This window comes from Oncorhynchus mykiss, chromosome 9, assembly GCF_057628025.1.
Source record: "Oncorhynchus mykiss isolate SJ-2025 chromosome 9, ASM5762802v1, whole genome shotgun sequence".
Lineage (NCBI taxonomy): Eukaryota > Metazoa > Chordata > Actinopteri > Salmoniformes > Salmonidae > Oncorhynchus > Oncorhynchus mykiss.
Window position 1 is genome coordinate 22,202,787 of NC_143030.1, and position 27,642 is coordinate 22,230,428.

Below are 27,642 nucleotides of genomic sequence, written 5' to 3' on the forward strand. Positions count from 1 at the left end.
ATACATTCTAAAGGCACTGTGGCACAGGATGGTATGTGCTTCTCAAAACCACCACAATGATCCCACCCTTACCCAATAAAAAGTCATCTAAAACGTGTGTATTTCAGAAGATAATAAAAAATGTTAGCAGAATTGATTAGATAATAGCCCTCCCTGACCTCCCTATAGGCTGTCTCGTCTTTGTCGGTGATCAGGCCTACCACTGTTGTGTCATCAGCAAACTTAATGATAGTGTTGGAGCCGTGCCTGGCCATGCAGTCATGAGTGAGCAGGGAGAACAGGAGGGGACTGAGCACGCACCCTTGAGGGGCCCCTGTGTTGAGGATCAGCGTGGCGGATGTGTTGTTACCTACCCTTACCACCTGGGGGCAACCTGTCTGGAAGTCCAGGATCCAGTTGCAGAGGGAGGTGTTTAGTCCCAGGGTCCTTAGCTTATTGATGAGCTTTTGATGGCAGTATGGTGTTGAACGCTGAGCTGTAGTCAATGAATAGCATTCTCACATAGGTGTTATTTTTATCCAGATGGGAAAGGGCAGTGTGGAGTGCAATAGAGATTGCATCATATGTGGATCTGTTGGGGCGGTATGCAAATTGGAGTGGGTCTAGGGTTCCTGGGATAATGGTGTTGATGTGAGCCATGACCAGCTGTTTGAAGCACTTCATGGCTTCAGATGTAGGTGCTACGGGTCGGTAGTCGTTTAGGAAGGTTACCTTAGTGATCTTTGGCACAGGCACTATGGTGGTCTGCTTAAAACATGTTGGTATTACAGACTCGGACAGGGAGAGGTTTAAAATGTCAGTGAAGACACTTGCCAGTTGGTCAGCACATGCTCACAGTACACATCCTGGTAATCTGTCTGGTCCTACGGCCTTGTGAATGTTGACCTGTTTAAAGGTCTTACTCACATTGGCTGCAGAGAGCGTGATCACAGTCTTCCAGAACAACTGGTGCTCTCATGCATGTTTCAGTGTTATTTGCCTCGAAGCGAGCATAGAAGTAGTTTAGCTCGTCTGGTAGGCTTCTTTCACTGGGAAGCTCTCGGCTGTGCTTCCCTTTGTAGTCTGTAATGGTTTGCAAGCCCTGCCACATCCACATCCAACGAGCATCAGAGCTGGTGTTGAACGATTCGATCTTAGTCTTGTATTGACGCTTTGCCTGTTTGATGGTTCGTCGGAGGGCATAGTGGGATTTCTTATAAGCTTCCGGGTTAGAGTCCCGCTCCTTGAAAGTGGCAGCTCTAGCCTTTATCTCAGTGCGGATGTTGCCTGTAATCCATGGCTTCTGGTTGGGGTATGTACGCATTGTCACTGTGGGGATGACGTCATCGATGCACTTATTGATGAAGCCAATGACTGATGTGGTGTACTCCTCAATGCCATCGGAGGAATCCCAGAACATATTCCAGTCTGTGCTATCAAAACAGTCCTGTAGCTTAGCATCTGCTTCATCTGACCACTTTTTTATTGATCTAGTCACTGGTGCGTCCTGCTTTAATTTTTGCTTGTAAGCAGGAATCGGGAGGATAGAATTATGGTCAGATTTGCCAAATGGAGGGCGAGCTTTGTATGCGTTTCTGTGTGTGGAGTAAAGGTGGTCCAGTTTTTTTTCCTCCTCTGGTTGCACATTTAACATGCTGATAGAAATTTGTCAAAATGGATTTAAGTTTCCCTGCATTAAAGTCCCTGGCTACAAGGAGCACCACCTCTGGGTGAGCGTTTTCTTATTTGCTTATGGCAGAATATAGCTCATTCAATGCGGTCTTAGTGCCAGCCTCTGACTGTGGTGGTATGTAAACAGCTATGAAAAATACAGAGGAAAACTCTATGTAAGTAGTGTGGTCTACAGTTTATCATGAGATACTCTACCTTAGGTGAGCAATAGCTCGAGACTTCCTTTGATATCGTGCACCTGCTGTTATTTACGAAAATGCATAGTCCGCCGCCCCTTGTCTTACCAGACGCCACTGTTCTATCCTGCCAGTGCAGCGTATAACCAGCCAGCTGTATGTTGATAGTGTCGTTCAGCCACGTCTCCATGAAGCATAAGATATTACAGTTTTGAATGTCCTGTTGGTAGTTTAATCTTCTGCGTAGGTCATCTATTTTATTGTCCAAAGATTTCACATTTGCTAGCAGAAGGGAAGGAAGTGGGGGTTTATTCGATCGCCTACAAATTCTCCGAAGGCATCCCGCCCTTTTTCAGTATATTGTTTGCATCGGCCGAGTCAGACTCGTTTTTAGGGAAAAAAATTCTGCCAGTCCATTGTGAGTAATCACAGTCCTGATGTCCAGAAGTTATTTTCGGTCATAAGAGACATTGGGAAATGTAAAAAATATGGAACTACCCAAACTCTGCCTAGAGCTGGCCGTCCAACCAAACTGAGCAACCGGGCAAGAAGGACCTTTGTCAGGGAGGTGACCAAGAACCCAATGACCACTTTGACAGAAAAAAATGCAGAGTTCCTTGGCTGAGAGGAGAACTTGCCAGAAGGACAAGTTTCTACAGCACTAAACCAATCTGGGCTTTATGGGAGAGTGGCCAGACAGAAGCCACTCTTGAGAAAAAGGCACATGACAACATGCCTGGAGTTTGCAAAAAGGCACTTGAAAGACAGCGCATAAGACAAAAGATAATGGTCTGATTGACTAAAATTGAACTCTGTGGCCTGAATGTAAAGCGCTATGTCTGGAGAAAACCAGGCACCTGTCTAACACCATCCCTACTGTGAAGCATGATGATGGCAGCATCATGCTATGGGGATGTTTTTTAGTGGCAGGGACTGGAGGACTGGTTAGGATAGAAGGAACAATGAATGGAGCCAAATACATGAGAACCTGCTTCAGAGTGCCAAACGACCATAGACGGGGGGCGAAGATTTACTTTCCAACAGACCCCAAGCATACAGTCAAAGCAATGCTGAAATGGCTTCAGAATAAGAATGTGAAAGTCCTTGAGTTAGGACGGACGTAGTTAATCTAACTATTTGTTGAGCACTTTTGAAATGTACAGCAACAGAATTCAGAACATGGGCTGTTCTTAACATTATTGTCCCGGTACACCAAGTCACAACTGTAGGATAAAAAAAGGGTGCGTATAAGCAGACAATGAAAGCTCTAAAACAGGCTATAGGCTACATGTGCACCAGCAAGTCAGAACAGTAGGTTAAATTATGAGGGAAAAAGGGACCAAATTATTAGGGTGAGGTACATGGGCTACTAACAGCTTACTACACTTATGTATACTATCTCCCTGGCATATTACATAATTTACGCAGCAGCATACAATACATTTTTGTACTCACCTTTTTGTGGTGTGTTAAACTGAACGGGAACGTGGTGTGGCTGTCCTTGTGGGCAAATTTTGTCATCAAAGTCTGGCATTCTCTGGATATATATAGTGCTTTTGGGATAACTGGGAACTCAGGGGGAAAAAAGGTTGAATCACAGTGATCTTCAGGTCGGAGCTCTAGAGGCCAGAGTTCCCGATTTGGAATTCTGAGTTGGATGACCGTTCAAAAGGTATTTTCCCAGTCGGAGCTTGTTTTTTCCCCGAGTTCCCAGTTGTCTTGATCTTACTGAAGTCTGCGATTTCCCAGTTCCGAGTTTCCAGTTGTTTTGAAGCAGCAGAAGTCATGCTGGATTGACAGCATGGCCAATGTATTCAACCTTTTCTGGCCCATGGTGTTGAATGTTTATAATTTTAAGCTTGCAAGAGACCCTTAGACCGCACACCCACTCCACTGAATAGCAGGCTAGTGATTGCTTTGCAACGCTTGCAGTTAGCCACTGATTCCTTCCAAACCACTCATTGTTAAATTTGCAATTTCCAACTTGTTGTGTAATGTATATGTCCAATGGTCGAAGAGCACTGATACGTTTTATCTATAATTTGTCTTCATATGACAAGGACTTACCAGTAGAGTGTCAACTTGATTCATGATGATGACTGCTTGTCTGGCTTGCTAGCTAAGATTTTGAAAGTATGATGTTGACATGATCAGTCCAATCAAAGCTATGGTAGATATAACATGATTTGACGTCATTTCATCTGTGGCCAATGACCTTGAGCCTTCTTGAATAGGCACTTCTAATGTAAATCTATGGCAGCACCCAAGGGGCTTACATATTTTAGCTCTCCCCGTAGATTCTTCAGTGACGTAGATTTTTTATTGACGTATATATCCCCATGAGTGACAGAACACTGAGCAAATCACGGCACAACTAGAAAACATTTCCAAACCCTGTGCTCCGTATTTTCCGCTGGCTTCCCCACCACTAAAGAATGTACTGAGCTAGGCTGAAATACCTGCGTTTTGAAAATGCCTTAAGAAAGCAAAAAAGAGACCGTGTTTGTATGCAGCTGTGTTAACTTATTATTTTAGTGACATGTATTAATGCCAAAATAACATGCAAAACAGGCAACAACAAAAAACAAACAAACAGGTTGGGCTCATACCTGAATGATGGGTCGCCACTGGTTGTATCCTTGTTTACTCTTCAGAACGCAATGGTGCACAAGTGATGCATTTTCCATTGTATAATTTCGCTTGACTGTGAGAACCAAAAGTTATTTAAGGTTTGTATAAAAAAAGTAAGTATATACCCTATTTCATGTCACTGGAGTAGGCTAGCCTGAAGGCCTATATTTCATTATTTTTTTCACGGCATCCAGACCTAGTTGCCAACCCCAGTTGTATATTGTAAATACCATCACCACCTTCACCATCATTCAGATACTTCAAATATGTGTGGATTTAGTGCTAAACTTGAAGAAATTGTCTCTGTGAAGTGAAATCACAGAACAAAAATGTGCAACATTTTCAAAGATTTTAATGAGTTACAGTTCACATAAGGAAAAGAGTCAATTGAAATAAATTAATTAGGTCATAATCTATTGATTTCACATGACTGGGAATACAGACATGCATCTGTTGGTCAAGGATACTGTACCTATAAAAAAATAATAAGTAGGGACATGAATCAGAAAACCAGTCAGTATCTGGTTTGACCATCATTTGCTCTACACATCTCATTCGGATAGAGTTGATCAGGCTGTTGATTGTGGCCTGTGGAATGTTGTCCCACTCCTCTTCAATGGCTGTGTGAAGAAGTTGGATATTGGCGATAAGTGAAACATGCTGTCTTACAGGTTGATCCTGTTAAAGTGTAGGATCCTGTTACGATGCTTGCTTCAGCTCCTCCAGTGAGACGGCTGACTGAAGGGGAGCGTAGAGTATTTGTACGAGCTGTTTCGTTGTCGTCTGGCAAGACGATCGGAGGAGCGTGAGAGGTCTGCCACCACGTTATCCCTCCCCGGAGTGAACTTCAGCTGATAGTCATACTGTCTGAGGCAGTCGGCCCATCTGTTGAACCTGAAGTGGCTTGTGGCCAGTTCCGTATGCCGACAGTAGCGTAGTGAGGGACTGGTGGGTGGGTCGAAATGTGAACAGCCGGCCATATAAGTAGAGGTGCCACATTTCGTATGCCCAGACACAGGCCAGTGCTTCTCGTTCACCCACAGAGTACCGTTGTTTAGTGGGGCTCAGGGCTCTTGAGGTGAAGGCGACGGGCCTCTCAATGCCACTCTGCAGCTGTGAGAGGAGAGGACAGCTCCTAGTGTTCCATCTGAGGTGTCACAGGTGACAATGGTGAGGCAGATGGGGTCAAAGTGAGCATATTGAGGTCATATCTCATCTCACATGCAGATAGACTAAAACATATACAGATATAGCCAGTTTTTCAGAATGGGCCTTGGTTCCTCGCAGGTTAAATTTTAGTTACTTGTACTTGCCAAAGCCTTTAATATGATGTGTAACACGATAATCAAATAAAACAGTTTTACTATTATAATCAACATTTACAAAACAGTATCCTTCCTAACCCCATCCTTCATTGAATTCTGATACTTGCTCTTATTTGGGTATCATGAAAAAGGGTAATATTCACAAGCTTTAGTTTCACATTTTATAAAATAACGTAACAGTGAATAATACTTGAGGAGTAGGTTATAAGGTAGAATATAAAAACATTTGAGGTACTGATAGCTTGGCACCACATACAGTCAACATTTTGATTTAAGCTTTCAGAATGTTTAACATCAGCATTTGTCAAGAAAACTGCTTCTAGTTGAAGAGAAAATAATACAATATAATCAAAACAATATGGCTGTCATCGTAGTAAAACTATTTTATGGAAGAAGTGCCCTGCCTGATTGGTACATGATTGTCTCATCCATCTCCATTGGCCCTTGGCTCATGAGTGGTGGGATGCCATTGGTTGAAAGGTCTGAGCCCGTGTCCATGACGGGCACCATATTTGGCACGACCATGCCCATCTCTCTGGAAGGGGGTACTGCCAGCATGCCAAACTCCACCTCAAAGCTCCCCTTCGCCTCTCCATTCTCACGGCGTATCAGCATCTCGTATTCCCCGAACCGTATCAGGGCCTTACCAGGCAGCTCTGCCCTCTCCAGGAACCCCAGCTCAAACCCATTGACAGTCACACGTCCCTTCTGGCTGAGGTTCTGCACAGAAAATAGCATGTCCGGGCTGTTGGAGGTGCGGTAGGCCTGCAAGGACAGCTGCTTGCGGGAGACACGGGGGTCGGCCAGCACGAAGGTGCAGGCCTGGGCATCCCGGCCCAGCCTCACTGGGTCCTCGGCCTGGAGCTTGTGTCTGGTTTCCAAAGGCAACATGCGGTACAGAGCCCTGGAAGCCTGCTGGGGGTGGTAGAGCTGGATCTGGAGGCATGTCATCAGCTCCTCTGTTTCCACGGTTTGAGACACCTCCATGATGGATCTTATGATGGCTGATGCAATTGAAGGGATGTTGTCTTTCACTTTCTGGTTAACTTGGTCTAAGAGAAAAACAGAGAGGAATATTCAAATGGATTACTTTTTGTTATTCTGGCACTAAATAAGTCTCATTACTAGACAGAGAATAACAGCTCAGATAGAGGATGTCAGAGGGTGATGGAATGAAAAACACTTAATTCTATTGCTCTAATCCATAGGAAGAATGTTCAGGGTATTTCCATGAAGCAGTACAAAATCTCAAGGTGCTTTGTTATTTGTTCTAACATTTTTAGTTCTTAGAATTGCATCATCATTCCACACCCTCAGCCTGTCAGCATTTCCTCTAAAAAGTTCACTGGCTTAAAGTAATTCCACTGTGATACGAATGTAGCCTTTTTCAAGTATACACAGGGAAACGGCTTAGGATAGACTGCTTTTTCACAAAGGTCATTCTATATTGTCATCAGAGAAAGGTGAATAACATGTTAGATATATAATCTGTAAATATCTTCCACACTTATTTTTCTTAAGCACCAATAACAATACTAGGTTTGTCTAACATTTTAATGAGAATCACATATGGCATTCGTTCAAACAAAACCATTCTGAATGTTCACTTCCAAACTTGCTATATCTTACCTGTAAAATTGGGTAGGCTGTAGGATTCTTTATTTTGCTTGAAGCGTCTCGAAAGATCGGGCTACATTATACAGTAGGCTGTCTCCGACGGTTGACTTGCTTTGTTTACTAAAACCAGCACGTACAACTGTTGCCTATTGGCGCACAAAGTGTTGTGTCAACTATAACGGGTATCGGAGGATACTGCCGGGACCAAAAAAACAGGAAGGGGGTGATCCTTACGTCAGCCAGAACCAGCAGCACCATACATAGCACCACCAGTGGCAGTGAACTGCTGCTAGTCATAATCCGGTTATAGCTCGATGTTTAGGGAACGTCTGATTATGCTTTCACCTTGGCAGGTTCTATACAACTTCCTTACGATTTTCAGTAACAGGCAGGATCATAGGGCTATTTTATGACCGTGTGAGTACAGTCGACAAAGGAGCGGTATCGGTTAAACCAACTAGCTTCTTATCTGTGATGAAATTGCATGTCAAATTAACTTTTTGGGGAAAGCGGGGCTATTGTCAATCATCGACTGCCATCTGTAATCAGCATGCCAAAACCCTGAAGCAGTAAAACGAATCTTGGTTGCCTGCGACACATAGCTCTACAGATCATGGTGATAATAAAGCGAAGAAAATGTGTCTGTGTTCAATAAAATACTGTAACGACCCTGGGTTTATAAGCGCGGAAACGACCGTGCCGCACGAGCATGCTTTTGCGGCACAGTCGATAGCGCGCCGGACCTCGGGCTCGAAGGTCGAGGGTTCGAGACCTGCTTACTGCTGTTTCATTACAATACGTATACCAAGCAAGCTAATATCATAAGTCATACCATTCGAAGTAGTTGGTGTGAATAGTGGCATAATCATAGTATTATGTACCTAGCTAGGCTAATAAATAACCTCAATTTGCCTAAGCAGTTTCAAGCTATTCACTGTTTGCTCATGTGACTGATGGTCCGTATCAACTTAATATCATTGGTCAATTCACATGCTAATCAAAGAACAATGGTTGCCTAACCAATCAGCTAGCATAACGCATCTCAGCAGGCTAGGGGGTTTTCCGCTCTTAGAACGCGGTGTCGACATTTTTATACGAAAGTGAAGTAACCAACGTTAACCGATTGAGGTAAGTGTACTATTCAATATTTCTGGTCGATAACATCTTTAAAAAACTGCTGTACTAAAACATTTGAAATTGACTCGAGGTTTATCCTTATGGAATTTCTACCCGTACTGAAGAATGTTATCAGTGTTTTTGCAGTAACAAGCTTTTGGAGTGCCTCTTCTCGGACGTATAACGTTACAGGCGTGTTGTAGAGGTGGCGAATAACTAGCTAGCGCATTTGCCAAGTTAGCTACTTAAAAAAAAAAGTTTTATTTCACCTTTTATTTAACCAAGTTCTCAAGTTGAGAACAAGTTCTCATTTACAATTGCGACCTGGCCAAGATAAAGCAAAGCAGTTCGACACATACAACAACACAAAGTTACACATGGAGTAAAACAGACATACAGTCAATAATACAGTAGAAAAATACGTCTATATACAATGTGAGCAAATGAGGTGAGATAAGGGGAGTAAAGGCAAAGTAAATACAATATAGCAAGTAAAACACTGGAATGGTAGATTTGCAGTGGAAGAATGTGCAAAGTAGAGATAGAAATAATGGGGTGCAAAGGAGCAAAATAAAAAATTACAGTAGGGGGGGAGGTTGTTGTTTGGGCTAAATTATAGATGGGCTATGTACAGGTGCAATAATCTGAGCTGCTCTGACAGTTGGTGCTTAAAGCTAGTGAGGGAGATACATTTCAGAGATTTTTGTAGTTTGTTCCAGTCATTGGCAGCAGAGAACTGGAAGGAATAATTGGTTTTGGGGGTGACCAGAGAGATATACCTGCTGGAGCGCGTGCTACAGGTAGGTGCTGCTATGGTGACCAGCGAGCTGAGATAAGGGGGGACTTTACCCAGAAGGGTCTTGTAGATGACCTGGAGCCAGTGAGTTTGGCGACGAGTATGAAGCGAGGGCCAGCCAACGAGAGCGTACAGGTCGCAGTGGTGGGTAGTATATGGGGCTTTGGTGACAAAACGGATGGCACTGTGATAGACTGCATCCAATTTATTGAGTAGGGTATTGGAGGCTATTTTGTAAATTACATCGCCGAAGTCGAGGACCGGTAGGATGGTCAGTTTTACACGGGTATGTTTGGCATGAGTGAAGGATGCTTTGTAGCGAAATAGGAATCCAATTCTAGATTTAACTTTGGATTGGAGATGTTTGATGTGAGTCTGGAAGGAGAGTTTACAGTCTAACCAGACACCTAGGTATTTGTAATTGTCCACATATTCTAAGTCAGAATCGTCCAGTGTAGTGATGTTGGACAGGCGTGCAGTTGCAGGCAGCGATCGGTTGAAGAGCATGCATTTAGTTTTACTTGTATTTAAGAGCAATTGGATGCCACGGAAGGAGAGTTGTGTGGCATTGAAGCTCGTCTGGAGGGTTGTTATTAACACAGTGTCCAAAGAAGGGCCAGAAGTATACAGAATGGTGTCGTCTGCGTAGAGGTGGCTCAGAGACTCACCAGCAGCAAGAGCGACATCATTGATGTATACAGAGAAGAGAGTCGGTCCAAGAATTGAACACTGTGGCACCCCCATGGAGACTGCCAGAGGCCCGGACAACAGACCCTCCGATTTGACACACTGAACTCTATCAGAGAAGTAGTTGGTGAACCAGGCGAGGCAATCATTTGAGAAACCAAGGCTGTCGAGTCTGCCGATGAGAATGTGGTGATTGACAGAGTCGAAAGCCTTGGCCAGGTCAATGAATACAGCTGCACAGTATTGTTTCTTATCGATGGCGGTTAAGATATCGTTTAAGACCTTGAGCGTGGCTGAGGTGCACCCATGACCAGCTCTGAAACCAGATTGCATAGCGGAGAAGGTATGGTGGGATTCGAAATGGTCAGCAATCTGTTTGTTGACTTGTCTTTCGAAGACCTTAAAGGCAGGGTAGGATAGATATAGGTCTGTAGCAGTTTGGGTCAAGAGTGTCACCCCCTTTGAAGAGGGGGATGACCGCAGCTGCTTTCCAATCTTTGGGAAACTCAGACGACATGAAAGGTTGAACAGGCTAGTAATAGGAGTTGCAACAAATTCGGCAGATAATTTTAGAAAGAAAGGGTCCAGATTGTCTAGCCCGGCTGATTTGTAGGGGTCCAGATCATGCAGCTCTTTCAGAACATCAGCTGACTGAATTTGGGAGAAGGAGAAATGGGGAAGGCTTGGGCAAGTTGCTGTGGGGGGTGCAGTGCTGTTGACCGGGGTATGGGTAGCCAGGTGGAAAGCATGGCCAGCCGTAGAAAAATGCTTATTGAAATTCTCAATTATAGTGGATTTATTGGTGGTGACAGTGTTTCCTGTCCTCAGTGCAGTGGGCAGCTGGGAGGAGGTGTTCTTATTCTCCATGGACTTTACAGTGTCCCAGAACTTTTTTGAGTTTGTGTTGCAGGAAGCAAATTTCTGCTTGAAAAAGCTAGCCTTGGCTTTTCTAACTGCCTGTGTATATTGGTGTCTAGCTTCCCTGAAAAGTTGCATATCACGGGGGCTGTTCGCTGCTAATGCAGAACGCCATAGGATGTTTTTGTGTTGGTTAAGGGCAGTCCGGTCTGGAGAGAACCAAGGGCTATCTGTTCCTGGTTCAAAATTTCTTGATTGGGTCATGCTTATTTAAGATGGTGGGGAAGGCATTTAAAAATAAAAAAAACAGGCATCCTCTACTGACGGGATGAGATCAATATCCTTCCAGGATACCCGGGCCAGGTCGATTAGAAAGGCCTGCTCGCTGAAGTGTTTCAGGGAGCGTTTGACAGTGATGAGTGGAGGTCGTTTGACCGCTGACCCATTACGGACGCAGGCAATGAGGCAGTGATTGCTGAGAGCTTAGTTGAAAACAGCAGAGGTGTATTTAGAGGGCAAGTTGGTTAGGATGATATCTATGAGGGTGCCCGTGTTTACGGCTTTGGGGTGGTACCTGGTAGGTTCATTGATAATTTGTGTGAGATTGAGGGCATCAAGCTTAGATTGTATGATGGCTGAGGTGTTAAGCATGTTCCAGTTTAGGTCGCCTAGCAGCACAAGCTCTGAAGATAGATGGGGGGGCAATCAGTTCACATATGGTGTCCAGAGCACAGCTTGGGGCAGAGGGTGGTCTATAGCAGGCGGCAACGGGGAGAGACTTGTTTTTAGAGAGGTGGATTTTTAAAAGTAGAAGTTCAAATTGTTTGGGTACAGACCTAGATAGCCTGCAGAGTTCTGTCCTACTATCTTTGCAGTAGATTGCAACACCGCCCCCTTTGGCCGTTCTATCTTGTCTGAAAATGTTGTAGTTAGGGATGGAGATTTCAGAATTATTGGTGGTCTTCCTCAGCCAGGATTCAGACACAGCTAGAACATCCGGGTTGGCAGAGTGTGCTAAAGCAGTGAATAAAACAAACTTAGGAGGCTTCTAATGTTAACATGCATGAAACCAAGGCTATTACGGTTACAGAAGTCATCAAAAGAGAGCGCCTGGGGAATAGGAGTGGAGCTAGGCACTGCAGGACCTGGATTCACCTCTACATCGCCAGAGGAACAGAGGAGGAGTAGGATAAGGGTACGGCTAAAAGCTATGAGAATTGGTCGTCTAGAACAGAGAGTAAAAGGATGTTTCTGTGGGCGATAAAATAGTTTAAGGTGTATTGTACAGACAAAGGTATGGTAGGATGTGAATACAGTGGAGGTAAACCAAGGTATTGAGTGATGATGAGAGAGATATTGTCTCTAAAAACATCATTTAAACCAGGTGATGTCATCGCATGTGTGGGTGGTGGAACTGAAAGGTTGGATGAGGTATAATGAGCAGGGCTAGAGGCTCTACAGTGAAATAAGCCAATAAACACTAACCAGAACAGCAATGGACAAGGCATATTGACATTTAAGGAGAGGCATGCTTAGTCGAGTGATCATAAGGGTCCAGTGAGTAGTGAGGTTGGTTGGGGTAGCGGCGATTCAGACAGCTAGCCGGGTCATCGGTAGCAAGCTAGCATAGGATGGAGGTCTGTTTTTAGCCACCTCGTGCGTTTCCACCGGTAGATCGAAGTGGGGTTCCCTTATGGTAGAGGGGATCAATCCAATTGGCAAAATAGATATAGTTATAGTTACCCAAGAAAAATTGTCCGATAGACCTATTCAGATAGCAGCCAATAAGACAGCTAACGATTAGTGGGCCGAAGATGGGCGTTCAGGTAACGTCGCGACGGAGGGGCCAGTTGGATAACTCCCTCGGGCAGATAATATCGGTAGTCCAGTTGTGAAGGCCCGGTGGGGCTCCGCATCGGCAGTAAAACGGGTCCGGATAGGTGATTGTAGCCCAGGAGTGGCTGATGGAACTCTTCAGCTGGCTAGCTTCGGAAATAATTGATGTTTGCTCCGGCATAAGCCAAAAGTCACTTGATGCGCTCTTTAGACGGGCTTCATGCCTCAGTTCTGAGAGGAATGGTCTGACAGTCGCTCTTCGCTAAACCTTCAGAGTAACTGTGAAATGCTTGAACTGGGAGAAAAAGCATGTATAAGAGAGCTCTGCGAAAAATCGTAATTCTTAATCCTCTCGTTGGCACTGCTTGTTTGTAGGCAATGATTGAGCTAAACATAAATCACGTATTAGCAAAAGTGAGCAACTGATGTAGAGTATTAATTTGACCATTTAGATTGAAGTGTCTCACAAGTTGCTGCTGATGAGAATGGAACGATGAATGTAGATTGTTTATAAATGAAACACGTGTTCGCGCCGTTTGACTTGTGTGTGGCTCGCCCTCTTTCCAGGTGTATTTATTTCAACAAGATTTGCGTCCTCGTCACAGCCATCGTACCCTGATGCGCACAGCATTCATCTGCGGCTGAGCGCGTTTCATTCTCAGGAGCAATTGTAATGTTTGACTTCTCGTCATCGAAAACATTTTTATTACACTTGTATTGTTTTGGCCTTTTTTGGTTTGTATTATTTTAGTATAGTGCTTTAGCTACCTTTTTAAGTCTCTGGCTCCCAGAAGCCTTTGAGCCGTGCATATTTATTTTACGTTCCAATATTTAGTCTTGATATACTGTAATGTGTCATTATACAAACTTTTGCTGATAAGTCACACTTCTTAAATTTGATGAATGGAAGCATCAACACGTTAGGATGTTACAAGTAGGATGTTACAAGTAGAATGTTACAATTAGCAAATAATTGTGACTGTATATCGACTTAAATACGAACCATCTTGTGTTTCCTTGTTCAATCTGAAGTTATGCGACAATGTACAACGGCATAATAAAACCACTACGATGGACTACAACAATTGACTAGTTGGTTAATTTGTAAATTATCAAATATTTGCTGATGGTAGCTCGTTACCCCAATGTGGATAACGTTGTTTTTTTTGTCATCAGAGGACAAACTGAATTGTATAATAATTGTTTACATTTTTTGATCTCTTAACATCTTATCGCAGATTCTTATCACAATCAGTGGTCCGATGGCAGATGATCAGTTGCTTCTCATTACATTTTAATCATTGAATTGTGATCATGTGAAGGGGGTTATGTGCCTGATGATAAATTAAGAATCGTCCTCTACCAATGTGAAATAACGTTATCGCTTATCTCCCCTCGACTTCAAGTGCTCAATCACAATTGAACTATCTAAATCAACCCCTTCACTGCCCATCAATTTATTTAGGTGTCATGGGTTGGATTGTCATTGTCATGTCCCCAGTTCTCAACATATTACACTTGGCATGATGGTGTTATGAGCACCCTCGCTCTTGGAGCATCTCTGGAGAGATGTTCTTGGCAAAGCCTGCAGTAACTTAACCAGGTAAAAGATGTGAATCAAGATCAGTTGTATGAAACTAAGAGTTAAGCGTGATGAATTTAGGTACACATGAGTCAAGGTCTTTTCCAATTTAGTACAGGAGAATGGCAAATTACCTCTGTTTGCTTGATTTAGGCCGGGCATGAACAGGTAAGTTTTTTTTTTTTTTTTTTTGACTTTTCCAAAACTAAAAAGTAATATGGCTGCGTTTGGACGGGCATTCCAAGTGTTATATATTTTCCCCACTAATTCGTATTGTGACCAATCACATCAGTTCTTTTCACATCAGATCATTTTCAGAGCTGAGCTGATTGGTCAAAAGGCCAATTTAGTGAAAATAATATCAGATATGGGCTGCGTGCATAAATGCAACCATTGTCAACCAAATGTCTAAAGGGTCAATCTGGGATTCATCAACATTTTGGGACTTATGTTAATGATGTATAGGCCTAGCCATTGATTCTTGAAGAATACAACTTAAATGCCTCATGGCCTTCAACTGCCCTACACAGAAATATGTTCATCAGAGCCCCAAATATAAGCTTGTCTTACTCAATTCTTTGTAAACAAACTGCAGCTTCAAAACTGACATTTTTAGCTCATATGGTCGATCCTTGTATCAATCGCTCCGTCTATGAATTTGAGTGGTTAACCTACATTTCTTAAGCCTCATCACCACTTGTTTGGTTAACAGCTGCACTTTAAACATACATTGCATTCGGAAAGTATTCTGACCACTTGACTTTTTTCACATTGTTACATTGTAGCCATATTCTAATGGATAAAATATATATGTTCTATCAATCTACACACAATACCCCATAATGACCAAGCGAAAACCGGTTTTTGGAAAGTTTTGCAAATGTATAAAAAAGAGGAATACCTTATTTACATAAGTATTCAGACCCTTTGCTATGAGACTCGCAATTGAGATCAGGTGCATTCTGTTTCTATTTATCATCCTTGATGTTTCTACAACTTGATATTAGTCTACCTGTGGCCAATTCAATTGATTGGACAGGATTTGGAAAGGCACACACCTGTCTATAAGGTCCCACATCTGACAGTGCATGTCTGAGCAAAAACCAAGCCATGAGGTCGAAGACATTGTCCGTAGAAAGCCGAGAAAGGAGAAGTGTACCAAACAATTTCTGCGACATTGAAGGTCCCCAAGATCACAGTGGCCTCTATTCTTAAATGGAAGAAATTTGGAACCACCAAGATTTCCTAGAGCTGGCTTCCTGGCCAAACTGAGCAATCGGAGGAGAAGGCCTTGGTCAGGGAGGAGACCAAGAACCCGATGGGCACTCTGACAGAGCTCCAGAGTTCCTCTGTGGAGATGGGAGAACCTTCCAGAAGGACAACCATCTCTGCAGCCTTGACGGAAGCCACTCTTCAGTAAAAGGCACCTAACATCCCGCTTGGAGTTTAGCAAAAGGCACCTAAAAGACTGACCATGAGAAACAAGATTCTCTGGTTTGATGAAACCAATAATTAATTATTTAGCCTGAATGCCAAGCGTCACGTTTGAAGGAAACCTGGCACCATCCCTACAGTGAAGCAAGGTTGTGGCAGCATCATGCTTTGGGGATGTTTTTCAGCGGCAGGGACTGGGAGACTAGTCAGGATTGAAGGAAAACGAACAAAGCCAAGTACAGAGATCCTTGATGAAAACGTGCTCAGGACCTTAGACTGGGGCGAAGGTACACATTCTAACAGGACAACAACCCTAAGCGCACAGCCAATACAACACAGGAGTGGCTTTGGTACAAGTCTCTGAATGCTTTTTAATCCGATCGAACATCTATTGAGAGACCTAAAAATAGCTGTGCAGTGACGCTCCCCATCCAACCTTACAGAGCTTGAGAGGATCTGCAAAGAAGAATGGGAGAAACTTCCCAAATACAGGTGTGCCAAGCTTGTTGCGTCGTACCCAAGATGACTCGAGGCTGTAATCGCTTCCAAAGGTGCATCAACAAAGTACTAAGTAAAGGGTCTAAATACTTATGTTAATGTGATATTTCTGTTTTTTATTTGTAAAACATTTGCAAAAATGTCAACCTGTATTTGCTTTGTCATTATGGGATTTTGTGTGTAGATTGTGGGGTGAAAACGTAATCAATTTTAGAATAAGGCTGTAATGTAACAAAATGTGGAAAAAGTCAAGGGGTCTGAACTCTTTCCGAATGCTCTGTAAACATGATGTTGGTTGTGGAAATGTTTTACGTTGTTGTGAAGGATTCAGATTTGTTTAAAATATATACTGAACAAAAATATAAACGCAACATGCCACAATTTCATCGATTTTACTGAGTTTAACAGTTCATATAAGGGAATCACTCAAATTAAATAATTAGGCCCTAATCTATGAATCTAACATAACTGGGAATACAGATATGCATCTGTTGTTCACTGATACCTGAAAAAAGAGAGGGGCGTGGATCAGAAAACCAGTCCGTATCTGGTGTGACCATTTGCCTCATGCAGTGTGACATATCCCCCTTCGCATAGAGTTGATCAGGCTATTGTTTGTGGCCTGTGAAATGTCGTCCCACTCCTATTCAATGGCTGTCCGAAGTTGCTGGATATTGGCGGGAACTGGAACACGCTGTCGTACACGTGATTTCAGAGCATCCCAAACATGCTCAATCATTGACATGTCTGAGTATGCAGGCCATGAAAGAACTGGGACATTTTCAGCATCCAGGAATTGTGTACAGATCTTTGCGACATGGAGGCGTGAATTATCATGCTGAAACACGAGGTGATGACTGGATGAATGGCATGACAATGGGCTTCAGGGGCTCGGAACGGTTTCTCTCTGCATTCAAATTGCCATAGATAAAAGGCAGTTGTGTTCGTTGTCCCTCATTGTTACTGGATGCCGCATGCCAGTTGCGTAGTCCCCCAACTAGAGACGTCTGTGGCATTGTTTTGTGTAACAAATCTGCACATTTTAGAGTGGTCTTTTATTTTCCCCAGCACAAGATGTACCTGTGTAATGATCATGCTGTTTAATCAGCTCCTTGATATGCCACAGCTGTCAGGTGCATGGATTATATTGGCAAAGGAGAAATGATCACTAACAGGGATGTAAAGAAATTTGTGCCCAAAATTTGAGAAATAAGCCTATTTTTGTGTGTGTATGGGAAATGTCTTGGTCTTTTGTGTCAGCTCATGAAATGTGTGACTAACACTTCACATGTTGTTTATATTTTTGTTCAGTGTAATTCCATCCATAAGCAAGCATGGACAAAGTCTTAAAGTCAGCAGGTACATATTGATTTAGGGGATGTATTCATTAGTGTACACCAAAGTGAAACATTTAGCAACGTTTCTAATTGTACAAGTTAATGCTACTGAGTCCCCCTCTGTTTCGGCCCGTTTGGTTCCTAGTGAATGCACCCCTTTGTTTGAAGTTCAAGGCCCCTGGTAAGTTAGAAAAGTAGAATTTATTAAGCATTCATATGTATTGTAACCTATACTGTAAAATAGTTGTATTGGTCTGTACAGCTGTACACCCCCCCCCCCCCCCCCCCCCCCTAATAAAATATTTTTACATGATCTTGTTTGTTCACTCAGGGTTACTAGTGCCCTTTCCAAATGAGGGTACTGTACATAATGTTGGAAGGCTGGCCACGGGACTACAGATGTGTTTACAGATCATGTATCATTTCCGTTGGGGGGTAGCCTACAGATAATCTATCGTTTTCTATGAACCCAAATGTCCATCTGAGATCCTTTTGGTGTGGCTGTGGTGTGTTCCCTTTATGGAAGCCTACTGCCCTCTGCTGGATAGTTGATATACATGCCGATCAAAGAAGTCAAAACATAGCTGTATGTGCTTCTCAAAATCCCCTTGCACCACAATGGTCCCACTCTTACCCAATAAAAAGTCATCTAAAAACATCTGTATGTATTTAAAAAGAGTGTTACAAGTGTTAGCAGAATGTATTAGAAAAATACACTCTATTAGTGAAGGTGCTGGAGGCCAAAGGAAAAAGTCTCAGCATACTTCCAGTCAGATGCAAATGTCTTTAAATGTCGCTGAGCTTTCGGTCAGTCGACCCTCATCAGAGCATGTCTCCACAAACAATAGTGGGACATATACAATGCCTTCGGAAAGTATTCAGACTACTTGCCTTATTCTAAAATGGGTTAAATAAAATAATCCTCAGCAATCTGCACACAATACCAAATGACTAAGCGAAAACAGTTTTAGATTTTTCTTCAAATGTATTAAAATAAAAATACCTTATTTACACAAGTATTCAGACCCTTTGCTATGAGACTCAAAATTGAGCTCAGGTGCATCCTGTTTCCATTGATCATCCTTCAGATGTTTCTACAACTTGATTTGAGTCCACTTGTGGTAAATTCAATTGATTGGACATGATTTGGAATGGCACACAACTGTCTATATAAGGTCCCACAGTTGACAGTGCATGTCAGAGCAAAAACCAAGCCATAAGGTCGAAGGAATTGTCCGTAGCGCTCCGAGACAGGATTGTGTCGAGCCACAGATCTGGGGAAGGGTACCAAAACATGTATGCAGCGTTGAAGATCCCCAAGAACACAGTGGCCCTCCATCATTCTTAATTGGAATAAGTCTGGAGCCACCAAGACTTCCTATAGCTGGCTGTCCGGCCAAACTGAGCAATCGGGGGAGAAGTGCCTTGGTCAGGGAGGTGACCAAGGACCTGATGGTCACTCTGACAGAGCTCTAGGGTTCTTCTGTGGAGAACCTTTAAGAAGGGCAACCATCTCTGCAGCACTACACCAATCAGGCCTTTATGGTAGAGTGGCCAGACGGAAGCCAAAAGGCCATGACCGCCAGCTTGGAGTTTGCCAAAAGGCACCTGAAGACTCTTGACCATGAGAAAGAAGATTCTGTGGTCTGTTGAAACTCTTTGACCTGAATGCCAAGCGTCACGTCTGGAGGAAACCTGCCACCATCTTAACGGTGAAGCATGGTGATGCTTCACTGTAGATGATGCTCCAGAGCGCTCAGGACCTCTGACTGGGGCAAAGGTTCACCTTCCAACAGGACAACGACCCTAAGCACACAGCCAAGACAACACAGGAGTGGCTTCGGGACAAGTCTCTGAATATCCTTGAGTGGCCCAGCCAGAGCCTGGACTTGAACCCAATCGATCATCTCTGGAGAGATCTGAAAATAGCTGTACAGCAACACTCCCCATCCAACCTTACAGAGCTTGAGAGGATCTGCAGAGAAGAATGGGAGAAACTCCCCAAATACAGGTGTGCCAAGCTTGTTGCGTCATACCCAAGATGACTCGAGGCTGTAATTGCTGCCAGAGGTGCTTCAACAAAGTACTGAGTAAAGGGTCTGAATACTTATGTAAATGTAATATTTCTGTTTTTTATTTTTAATAAATTAGCAAACCTACAAACCTGTTTTTTCTTTGTCATTATGGGGTATTGTTGTGTAGATTGATGAGGGGAAAAAAAACAATTTAATCAATTTTAGAATAAGGCTGTAACCTAACAAATGTGGAAAAGTGTTCTGAATACCTTCCGGAGGCACTGTAAGGCCACACAGTGAGCCAGAGATAAGGACCGCAACACCTGTGGTAATCTAAAGTATCCCAAAGGGTCACTAGATGTCATATAAAATGGAACAATTAAATGTCAGTATAAGGAACCTATACTCTCAAAAAGGGAGGATTACAGCTGAAAAGCGCCCAAAAAAGAAAGCAAAGGAAAACACATATAGAACACTATACACAGTGCCTTCAGGAAGTATTCAAACACCTTGGCAATTCCACATTTTGTTGTGTTACAGCCTGAATTCAAAATGGATTACCTGGATTTTTTTCTCTCACCCATCTACACACTATAATGACAAAGCAAAAACATCTTGTTTTAGAAATGTTAGCAAATGTATTGAAAATGAAATACAAAAATATCTAATTTACATAAGTATTCAAATCGAACTTTGTCACAGGCGCAAAATACAAAAACTGTAGACCTTACAGTGAAATGCTTACTTACAAGCGCTAAACCAAAGGTGCCGTTCAAGAAGAGTTAAAACATTTTCACCAAAAAATAAAATAAAAAATTATAAAAACGAACACAATAACATAACAGTAACGAGGCTATATACAGGGGGTACCAGTACCGAGTCAGTGTGTGGGGGTACAGGTTAGTTGAGGTAATTTGTACATGTAGGTAGGGGTGAAGTGACTTCATAGAAACTAAATGGCGAGTAGCAGTGAACAAAACAAATGGAGGGGGGAGAATGTAAAGAGTCCGTGGCCATTTGATTAATTTTTCAGCAGGTTTATGGCTTGGGGGTAGAAGCTGTTTAGCAGCCTTTTGGTCCTAGACTTGTATGCGGCACATGTGAAAGCTGGATTAGATTTTTTTTATTCACACCCCTTTGCTATGATACTCCAAATTGAGCTCCGGTGCATCCAATTTCCTTTGATTCGCCCTGAGACGTCGCTAAAGCTTGATTGGTGTAAACTTGTGGAAAATTCAATTGTTTGGACATGATTTAGAAAGAAACACACCTGTCTATATAAGGTCCCACAATTGACAGTGTATGTCATAGGAACTTTTTGGTTTGGAAAGAGACGTCGCCTGTATGGTGAAGTCAGAGATAGACATACTTGTAAAGTCGGCTAAGGAACAGAAGTTGGGTTTTGGAGAAACGTCTTCAGTGTGTGCTTTGCAAGCCATGCAGCTGGGCAATAGAGTGGTGAACGGATAGACATGGTTATGGACAGCAAGGAAGAAGAGCTGTGTGTTGAGGAAGAATCTGGACCAGTAGGAGTGACATTTTTGGTGAAAGTGTCTTGGGCAGTGAAAAAATGTGGAGGAGGATGGGTGAGGGATCCTGAGAGGATCACAGTGAGTAGTAGATTTGTGCTGGTATAGAGGGATAGGGTAACGATTGAGTTATGTTTCAGTAAGGTTGGCTTCTTAGCGCTCATAGCAATGGTTTTCAACTGTACCGCAGAAATGGAAAGTAAATCGCAGAAAATAGTTGTTGTGGTGGCAGCTTCTGAGAAGTATTTGGGTATATGAGATTTGACTTCAGAAGAGTTACAGGGTTTGTTGAGTTGTGGTGTCCCATCCTCCCAGGCTGTTGGTATGTATGGGCAGGAGCAGATGGGGTCAAAGTAGTGGTTTGCCTCTACATCAACTCCAACGTGGTGGAAGTGTCGACCTACTGTTCACTGCTCTTGGTGGTCAAATGCAGACTTTTCTACCTCCCGAGGGAGATTTCAGCTGTTATCGTGAATGTTGCATACATTCCACCTCAGGATAAAAAAATAACAAGCTGGCACAAGGCTATAAACAAGCTAGAAAACCTACACCCAGAGGCTGCTTTTCTGGTTTCCGGCAACTTTAATTATGCGTCACTAAGACACTTGATGCTCAACATCCATCAACACGTCTCCGATGCCACTAGGGGCGATAAAGCTTTGGGGGTGAATGTAGTAATGCAAGTAACAGAGAACTCCTTTTGAAGTTAACACTTTTTTTTAGTATATCCTGGCGAGGTTTATAGAGCTCAATTTGGTATGTCTCTTCCACACACAGGGTGGAGTAACCCCTGTCCAGAAAACTTTATCAATAAAGTCCTCTGTCGAATGACACACATCTGAGCCTATAGAACTGGCTCTTGGGTAAACCTTTTTTAAGGGCACTAGGATGAGTGCTAGGAGAAAAGCGTTTGTCAGTCTCTTTCTGATACAGAGTGGTGATAAGTTCCTCATTCACATGCCCAAGAATGGACACGCGTATGGTCGTATTCAATAAAGAACTTCAGGTCAGTGTTCATAATATTAAAAAAGGAAGTTAATTCATGGAGTTTTTGCTCAATGCCAATCCACACATAGAGAATATCATCAACATACCTGAACCATTTGAGGATCTTGGAGAAGGAAGGGTTCCTGGTCTCATCCTGAATAAACTTTGGCTCAAAATATCCCACATAAATTTGAATAATTAGGGGCAAAGGTGGAGGCCATCGCAACTCCACTAACTTGAAGGAAACAAAGTAGGGCAAAGTAGTTGAGCTTGAGAACCAGAGAAGACAATTCACAGATGAATTAACTTAGTGGTGACATTTCACGTTCCTGTTGGTAATATCCCAGTGCATCTAAGGGAAAGAGCGATACCTTGTCAGTTGTACAACTGAATGCATTCAACTGAAATGTGTCTTCCGCATTTAACCCAACCCCTCTGAACCAGAGAGATGCGGGGCTGCCATAATCGACATCCACGTCTAGGCCTTTTTCATGACAGAAATTATTGTACGGGCTCTGTAGATCAAATGTACCCCGCTATTGTGTAGCAGAATGTATTAGTAAATTATGGTTATCACATATATATAAACACATTTTTACAATGCACTCACATAAATTGTAGAAATGTACGATGTTTAGACACAATATGACGTTGTGGCTGTGTTAACTAGTGACGACCGAAACTCTTGCCTACCGCCCAACACTGCTTGTCTAACCAATCAGCTTTGACGAAGCATCTCAGTAGGCGGGATTTATCCGCTTCTTAGAACGCTGGTGTAGCCATTTTTCTTGTGTGACTGTAAGGCAGATAGCTGATTGAGGTAAGAGTCACATTCAATATTTCTTGGTCGATAAATTTTTTTGAATAACTATACTGAAACATTTGAAATCGATACAAAGTGTATATTAATGTAATGCCTACCAGTACTAAATAATATTCTCAGTGTTTTGCAGTAGCAACATTTGTTTTTAGAGTGCCCCTCTTCTCGGACGGACACGACGACGTGTGAGCTGGGTGGCAAGCTAACGTTAGAGCAATTGCTAAGCTACGTAGCTGCTATCTAGCTAGACAATATGTACAATATTTTTCGCCGTTTTCTAGGCATGTCTGATTTCGGTCGCATGAAAGTTGTTTTGTCTTGGCATTATCATGTTGAGAAATAATACGCGGCTTATCTGCGTTTTCGGAGTTTGAAAAAAAAAAAAGACCGGTTTCTGGACAAAGTGGTTAGCTACCATGCTAGACAGCTAGCCACATAGTGGTGGTGAGGAGGAGGAGTCTATCGTGTCCGGAAGCGAATTCATCATACATTTTCTATATTCAGGGTTCACTCAAAATATAATTTTAAGCTTTGTTTTACTATTAACAGTTAGTTGGTTAAGGTTGTATATCGATTTTTCTCTCTTTTAATAAGTATGCCATCGGATATTCGCTTGTCTTTTTGCCGCCAGTTCCTTATTCAGCGGGGTTGGGTTAAATGCGGAAGATACATTTCAGTTGAATACATTGTTGGACAACTGACTAGGTATTTCTCGTTCCCTATCAGGGCATTACAACTAGGTTTAGGGTCTCCTGAATTGGCGCACATGCGCACTAGGCCCGAGCTCGTTTAACCCTTTACCGTATAAACTAGCTGAACTGCTTGTCTTTCGTCAACATTGTCAAACTTAATAAATATTGCACCCTCAACTTTTTAAAACGGCTTTACTAGTTATACATTCATATAACTAAGATATTGTATGGAAAGAAACTTAAATGTATTTTGTTGAATAGTCATGACTGGTTTGAGATGTTGTATGATGATAGTGGTGAAGGATATCATTGTCATTGCTACTTAACGCGGATCCAAGTTACGTTTTGAGATCCATTGGCATAGGGTTAGCTGGACTGGACTTTTCTGACTGGTCTTGGAACTGTGGCAACGGGCAGCCTCTCCTTGCTTGGCTCGACTAGGGTATGGGCTCGACTAGGGTATGTAGTGATTTTGCCAATAGACAGATAAGTACAGAGTCATGTACCCTTAACCTTTTTTCAACTATGGTATTTGTTGATTAAATCAGACTTTATTAATATATTGAGTAATCCAGGAATTAGTTATTTGACACGAAACTCAAGGAAATAGATTGCCTTGACTACAATGAAAGGCTAAATTACTAACGCTCTGTCTATTGTTAATGTCCAAAACCAGTGTACTGCACGTTGTAATATTAATTAGCTAGCATCTACAAGTAGGTAGCAAAAAAATATGGGGGGGTGGTGTGTGTCTCATTATTGATATTTTCCCCCCCTCTTACCTCAGGCTTTCTACAACACTGCTTCAAGGATGGTCAAGATCTTCATTGGGAATGTCCCTCGGGAGGCAGACAAGGATGAAATCCAGGCACTCTTCTCACAGTACGGTGCCGTCACAGAATGTGCCATCGTCAAGAATTTTGCTTTCGTCCACATGGATGACCGTAAGTCTGCCACCAAAGCCATCCGCAGCCTGCACCTCTACAAGTTGCATGGCACGGCGATAAACGTTGAGGCTAGTCGCGGGAAGAATCAGGGAGCCGTCAAACTCCACGTGACAAACGTGGAGAAAGGCAACGATGATGAGCTCCGCACTTTGTTCGAGGAGTACGGCACAGTCTCTGAATGTGCTATTGTCAAAAACTTCGCGTTTGTGCACATGGACAACTCCGACGAGGCTTTGGATGCCATCAAGGGATTAGACAACATTGAATTCCAGGGTAAGATTTTTTTTAAAGGCTTATGCTGTTTAAAAGGTTACACATTAAAACATTTGGCTACCTCCTCTCTCCCACCTAATCATGTTTTTTGGTATTTCTCTCCCTAATAGGGAAACGTATCCATGTTCAGATATCAAAGAGCCGTCCCAGGTATGAGGAGGAAGAAGACTACCCCCCACCTCAAAGGGGGGGATACTGGCCCCCTCGTGGCTACCCCGGGGAGAGGCATGATCCTCCACCCCCTAGCTATCTAAGAGGTCGTCACCCACCCCCTCATCACGGGTACCCTGCCCCCCCTCCACCACCCCCTCCCCCTAGACGAGCCCCTTACCCAGAGCGTGCTTATGAGCGCGAGAGGGAGAGCTATGCCGTGGTGGATTACTATGAGAAATACAGGGCTCGCCCTGCCGCTTATGGCATAATGTCCTATGATGAGAGGCGTGTAGGCTCCTTACCCCCTCCTCCCCCACCCCCCTCTTCCATGGTCAGGGAGCGTTTCATGGCCTCTGGCCTCGATCCATATGAGCGTCGCCCCCTCCCTCCTCCCCCGTCTGCGTACTACACCAGGGACCGCAGTCCCATTCGGAGGGCCCCTCCTCCCCCCATGCCCCCCGCCGGTAACGGTTACTCCTATGAGCGTTCCCGACTCTCTCCCGTCTCTCGGCCCGCGATGTACAACCTACCACGTACCAGAGACCCCTACGCCGACAGGTTGCCGCCGCCGCCACCGGCCCGCTATTACTAAGCAGCGTACACCGGCGTTTGACTCAAGGTGAGAATAGGCCTGCGCTACAAACATTCTAATGGGAGGTGAAGTAGTACCTATCCTCTATATGGAGGGTCCAAGGTCACTTGATGCGCTCTTTAGATGGGCTTCATGCCTCAGTTCTGAGAGGAATGGTCTGACAGTCGCTCTTCGCTAAACCTCCAGATTAACTGAAATGCTTGAACTGGGAGAAAAAGCATGTGTAAGAGAGCTCTGCGAAAATCGTGATTCTTAATCCTCTCGTTGGCACTGCTGGTTTGTAGGCAACGATTGAGCTAAACATAAATCATGTATTGGTAAAAGTGAGGAACTGAGAGTAATAATTTCACCATTTAGATGGAAATATTTCAAGTTGCTGATGATAATTGAACAATGAATGTAGATCGCTCATAAATGGAAACATGTTCGCTAGTGGTATAACAGGCGCTTGACGTGTGTGTGTGTGTGTGTGGTTTGCTCTCTTTCCAGGTTTAAATATTTCAAGATCTGCGTCCTCGTCACCGCCGTCGTCTCCTGATGCACGCAGCGATTTACCCCCGTCTGGTTGAGCGCGTTTCGTTCTCCTGCAACACTCTCAGGAGGAATTGTAATGCATGACCCCTCGTCATCTAAAACACTTTTATTACACTCGTATTGTTTTGGCCTTTTTTGTTTTGTATTTTAGTATTGTGCTTTAGCTACATTTATAGTCTCTGGCTCCCAGAAGCCTTTTAGTCAGTCGTTTTTTTTATTTTACGTCCTTGATATACTGTAACGTGTCATGATACAAACTTTTGCTGTTATATCAAATTTCTGAAATTTGATGAATGGAAGCTGCAGCACGTTATTATGAAAAGGATGTTATTAATATCAAATAATCGTGACTGTATATCGACTTGAATACGAACCATCATGTGTTTCCTTTGAAATTAAACCACCACGTTTGTTCAATCTACGTCTGAAATTATGACAAGTTATGGATTATGAAAAGGTTGCGCTCTGCGACAATGTACAACGGCGTAATAAAACCACTACGACGGACTACAACAATGGACTAGTTGGTTAATTTAATTGGACAAATATTTGCTGATTGTAGCTAGTTTTACCAAGGTGGGTAACGTGCTTGTTTGTCATCACAGAGGACATGATTTTAGTAAATAAAATAAACTGAATTGTATAGTCATTTGGATATATTTTTTTCTCTTGTTAAATCATAGTCGTGTCACAGATTCTTATCACTATCAGTGATTCAATGGCGGATGATCAGTTGCTTCACAATATACTTAAACCATTTAATCGTGAACGGGGGATATATGCTTGATTATGATAAATCTAAGAATCGTCCTCTACCAATGTGAAATAACGTTATCGCTTATCTCCCCTCGACTTCAAGTGCTCAATCACAATTGAACTATCTAAATCAACCCCTTCACTGCCCATCAATTTATTTAGGTTTCATGGGTTGGATTGATGGGGCTTTATTGTCATGTCCCCAGTTCTCACCATATTACACTTGGCATGACTGTTCTGAGCACCCTTGCTCTGGAAGACTCTTTGGAGAGATGTTCTTGGCACAGCCTGCAGTGGCCTAACCAGGTAAGATGGGAATCGGGATCAGTTGTGGGTTGTATGAAACTAAGGGTTAAAGATGTGAGGAATTTAGGTACACAGGAGTAGAGGTATTTTCTGAATTTAGTACAGGGTAAAGGCAAACAACCTTTTGATTTATGCTGAGTGTGGACAGGTAATATAGTTTTGTTATTCCTTTCCAAACTAAAAAGCAGAATGTCAATCAAATGTCTTTTAAAGGGGAAATCTGGGTTTCATCAACATTTTGGGACTTAAATGAATTATCTGCCTAACCATTGATTCTTACAGAATATAGCTTTAATGCCTCGTGAGCATAGTTAAGCTGTCCTACCCCCCAAAAAATGTACAGCCCAAACGTAAGTTTGTTACTCCACTGTTTGTAAAAAATAAATAAATGTTTAATTGTTAACAAACTATAGCTTCAAAGCCTGTTTAACTATTATTTTGATCTCCTAGATAGTCAGTCGTTTCAATAGCTCA

At 42.9% G+C, this 27,642-nt stretch overlaps 2 protein-coding genes across 4 annotated transcripts; one reads left to right on the forward strand and one right to left on the reverse strand.

Moving 5' to 3' along the window:
* Window positions 1–4,810: 4,810 nt before the first annotated feature.
* Window positions 4,811–7,715, reverse strand: tifa (TRAF interacting protein with forkhead associated domain). The gene is made up of 2 exons (XM_036989267.2): window positions 7,433–7,715; window positions 4,811–6,855 (listed from the first exon to the last, which is right to left on the reverse strand). The coding sequence occupies exon 2, from the start codon at window positions 6,788–6,790 to the stop codon at window positions 6,188–6,190; it is 603 nt and encodes a 200-aa protein (XP_036845162.1). The 5' UTR covers window positions 6,791–6,855; window positions 7,433–7,715; the 3' UTR covers window positions 4,811–6,187.
* Window positions 7,716–8,314: 599 nt separating this feature from the next.
* On the forward strand, window positions 8,315–26,780 carry rbm4b (RNA-binding protein 4B). Of its 3 annotated transcripts, none has more exons than XM_036986922.2 (4): window positions 8,315–8,548; window positions 24,395–24,827; window positions 24,938–25,599; window positions 26,062–26,755. In XM_036986922.2, the coding sequence occupies exons 2-3, from the start codon at window positions 24,419–24,421 to the stop codon at window positions 25,570–25,572; spliced, it is 1,044 nt and encodes a 347-aa protein (XP_036842817.1). In that variant the 5' UTR covers window positions 8,315–8,548; window positions 24,395–24,418; the 3' UTR covers window positions 25,573–25,599; window positions 26,062–26,755.
* The last annotated feature ends 862 nt before the right edge of the window (window positions 26,781–27,642 follow it).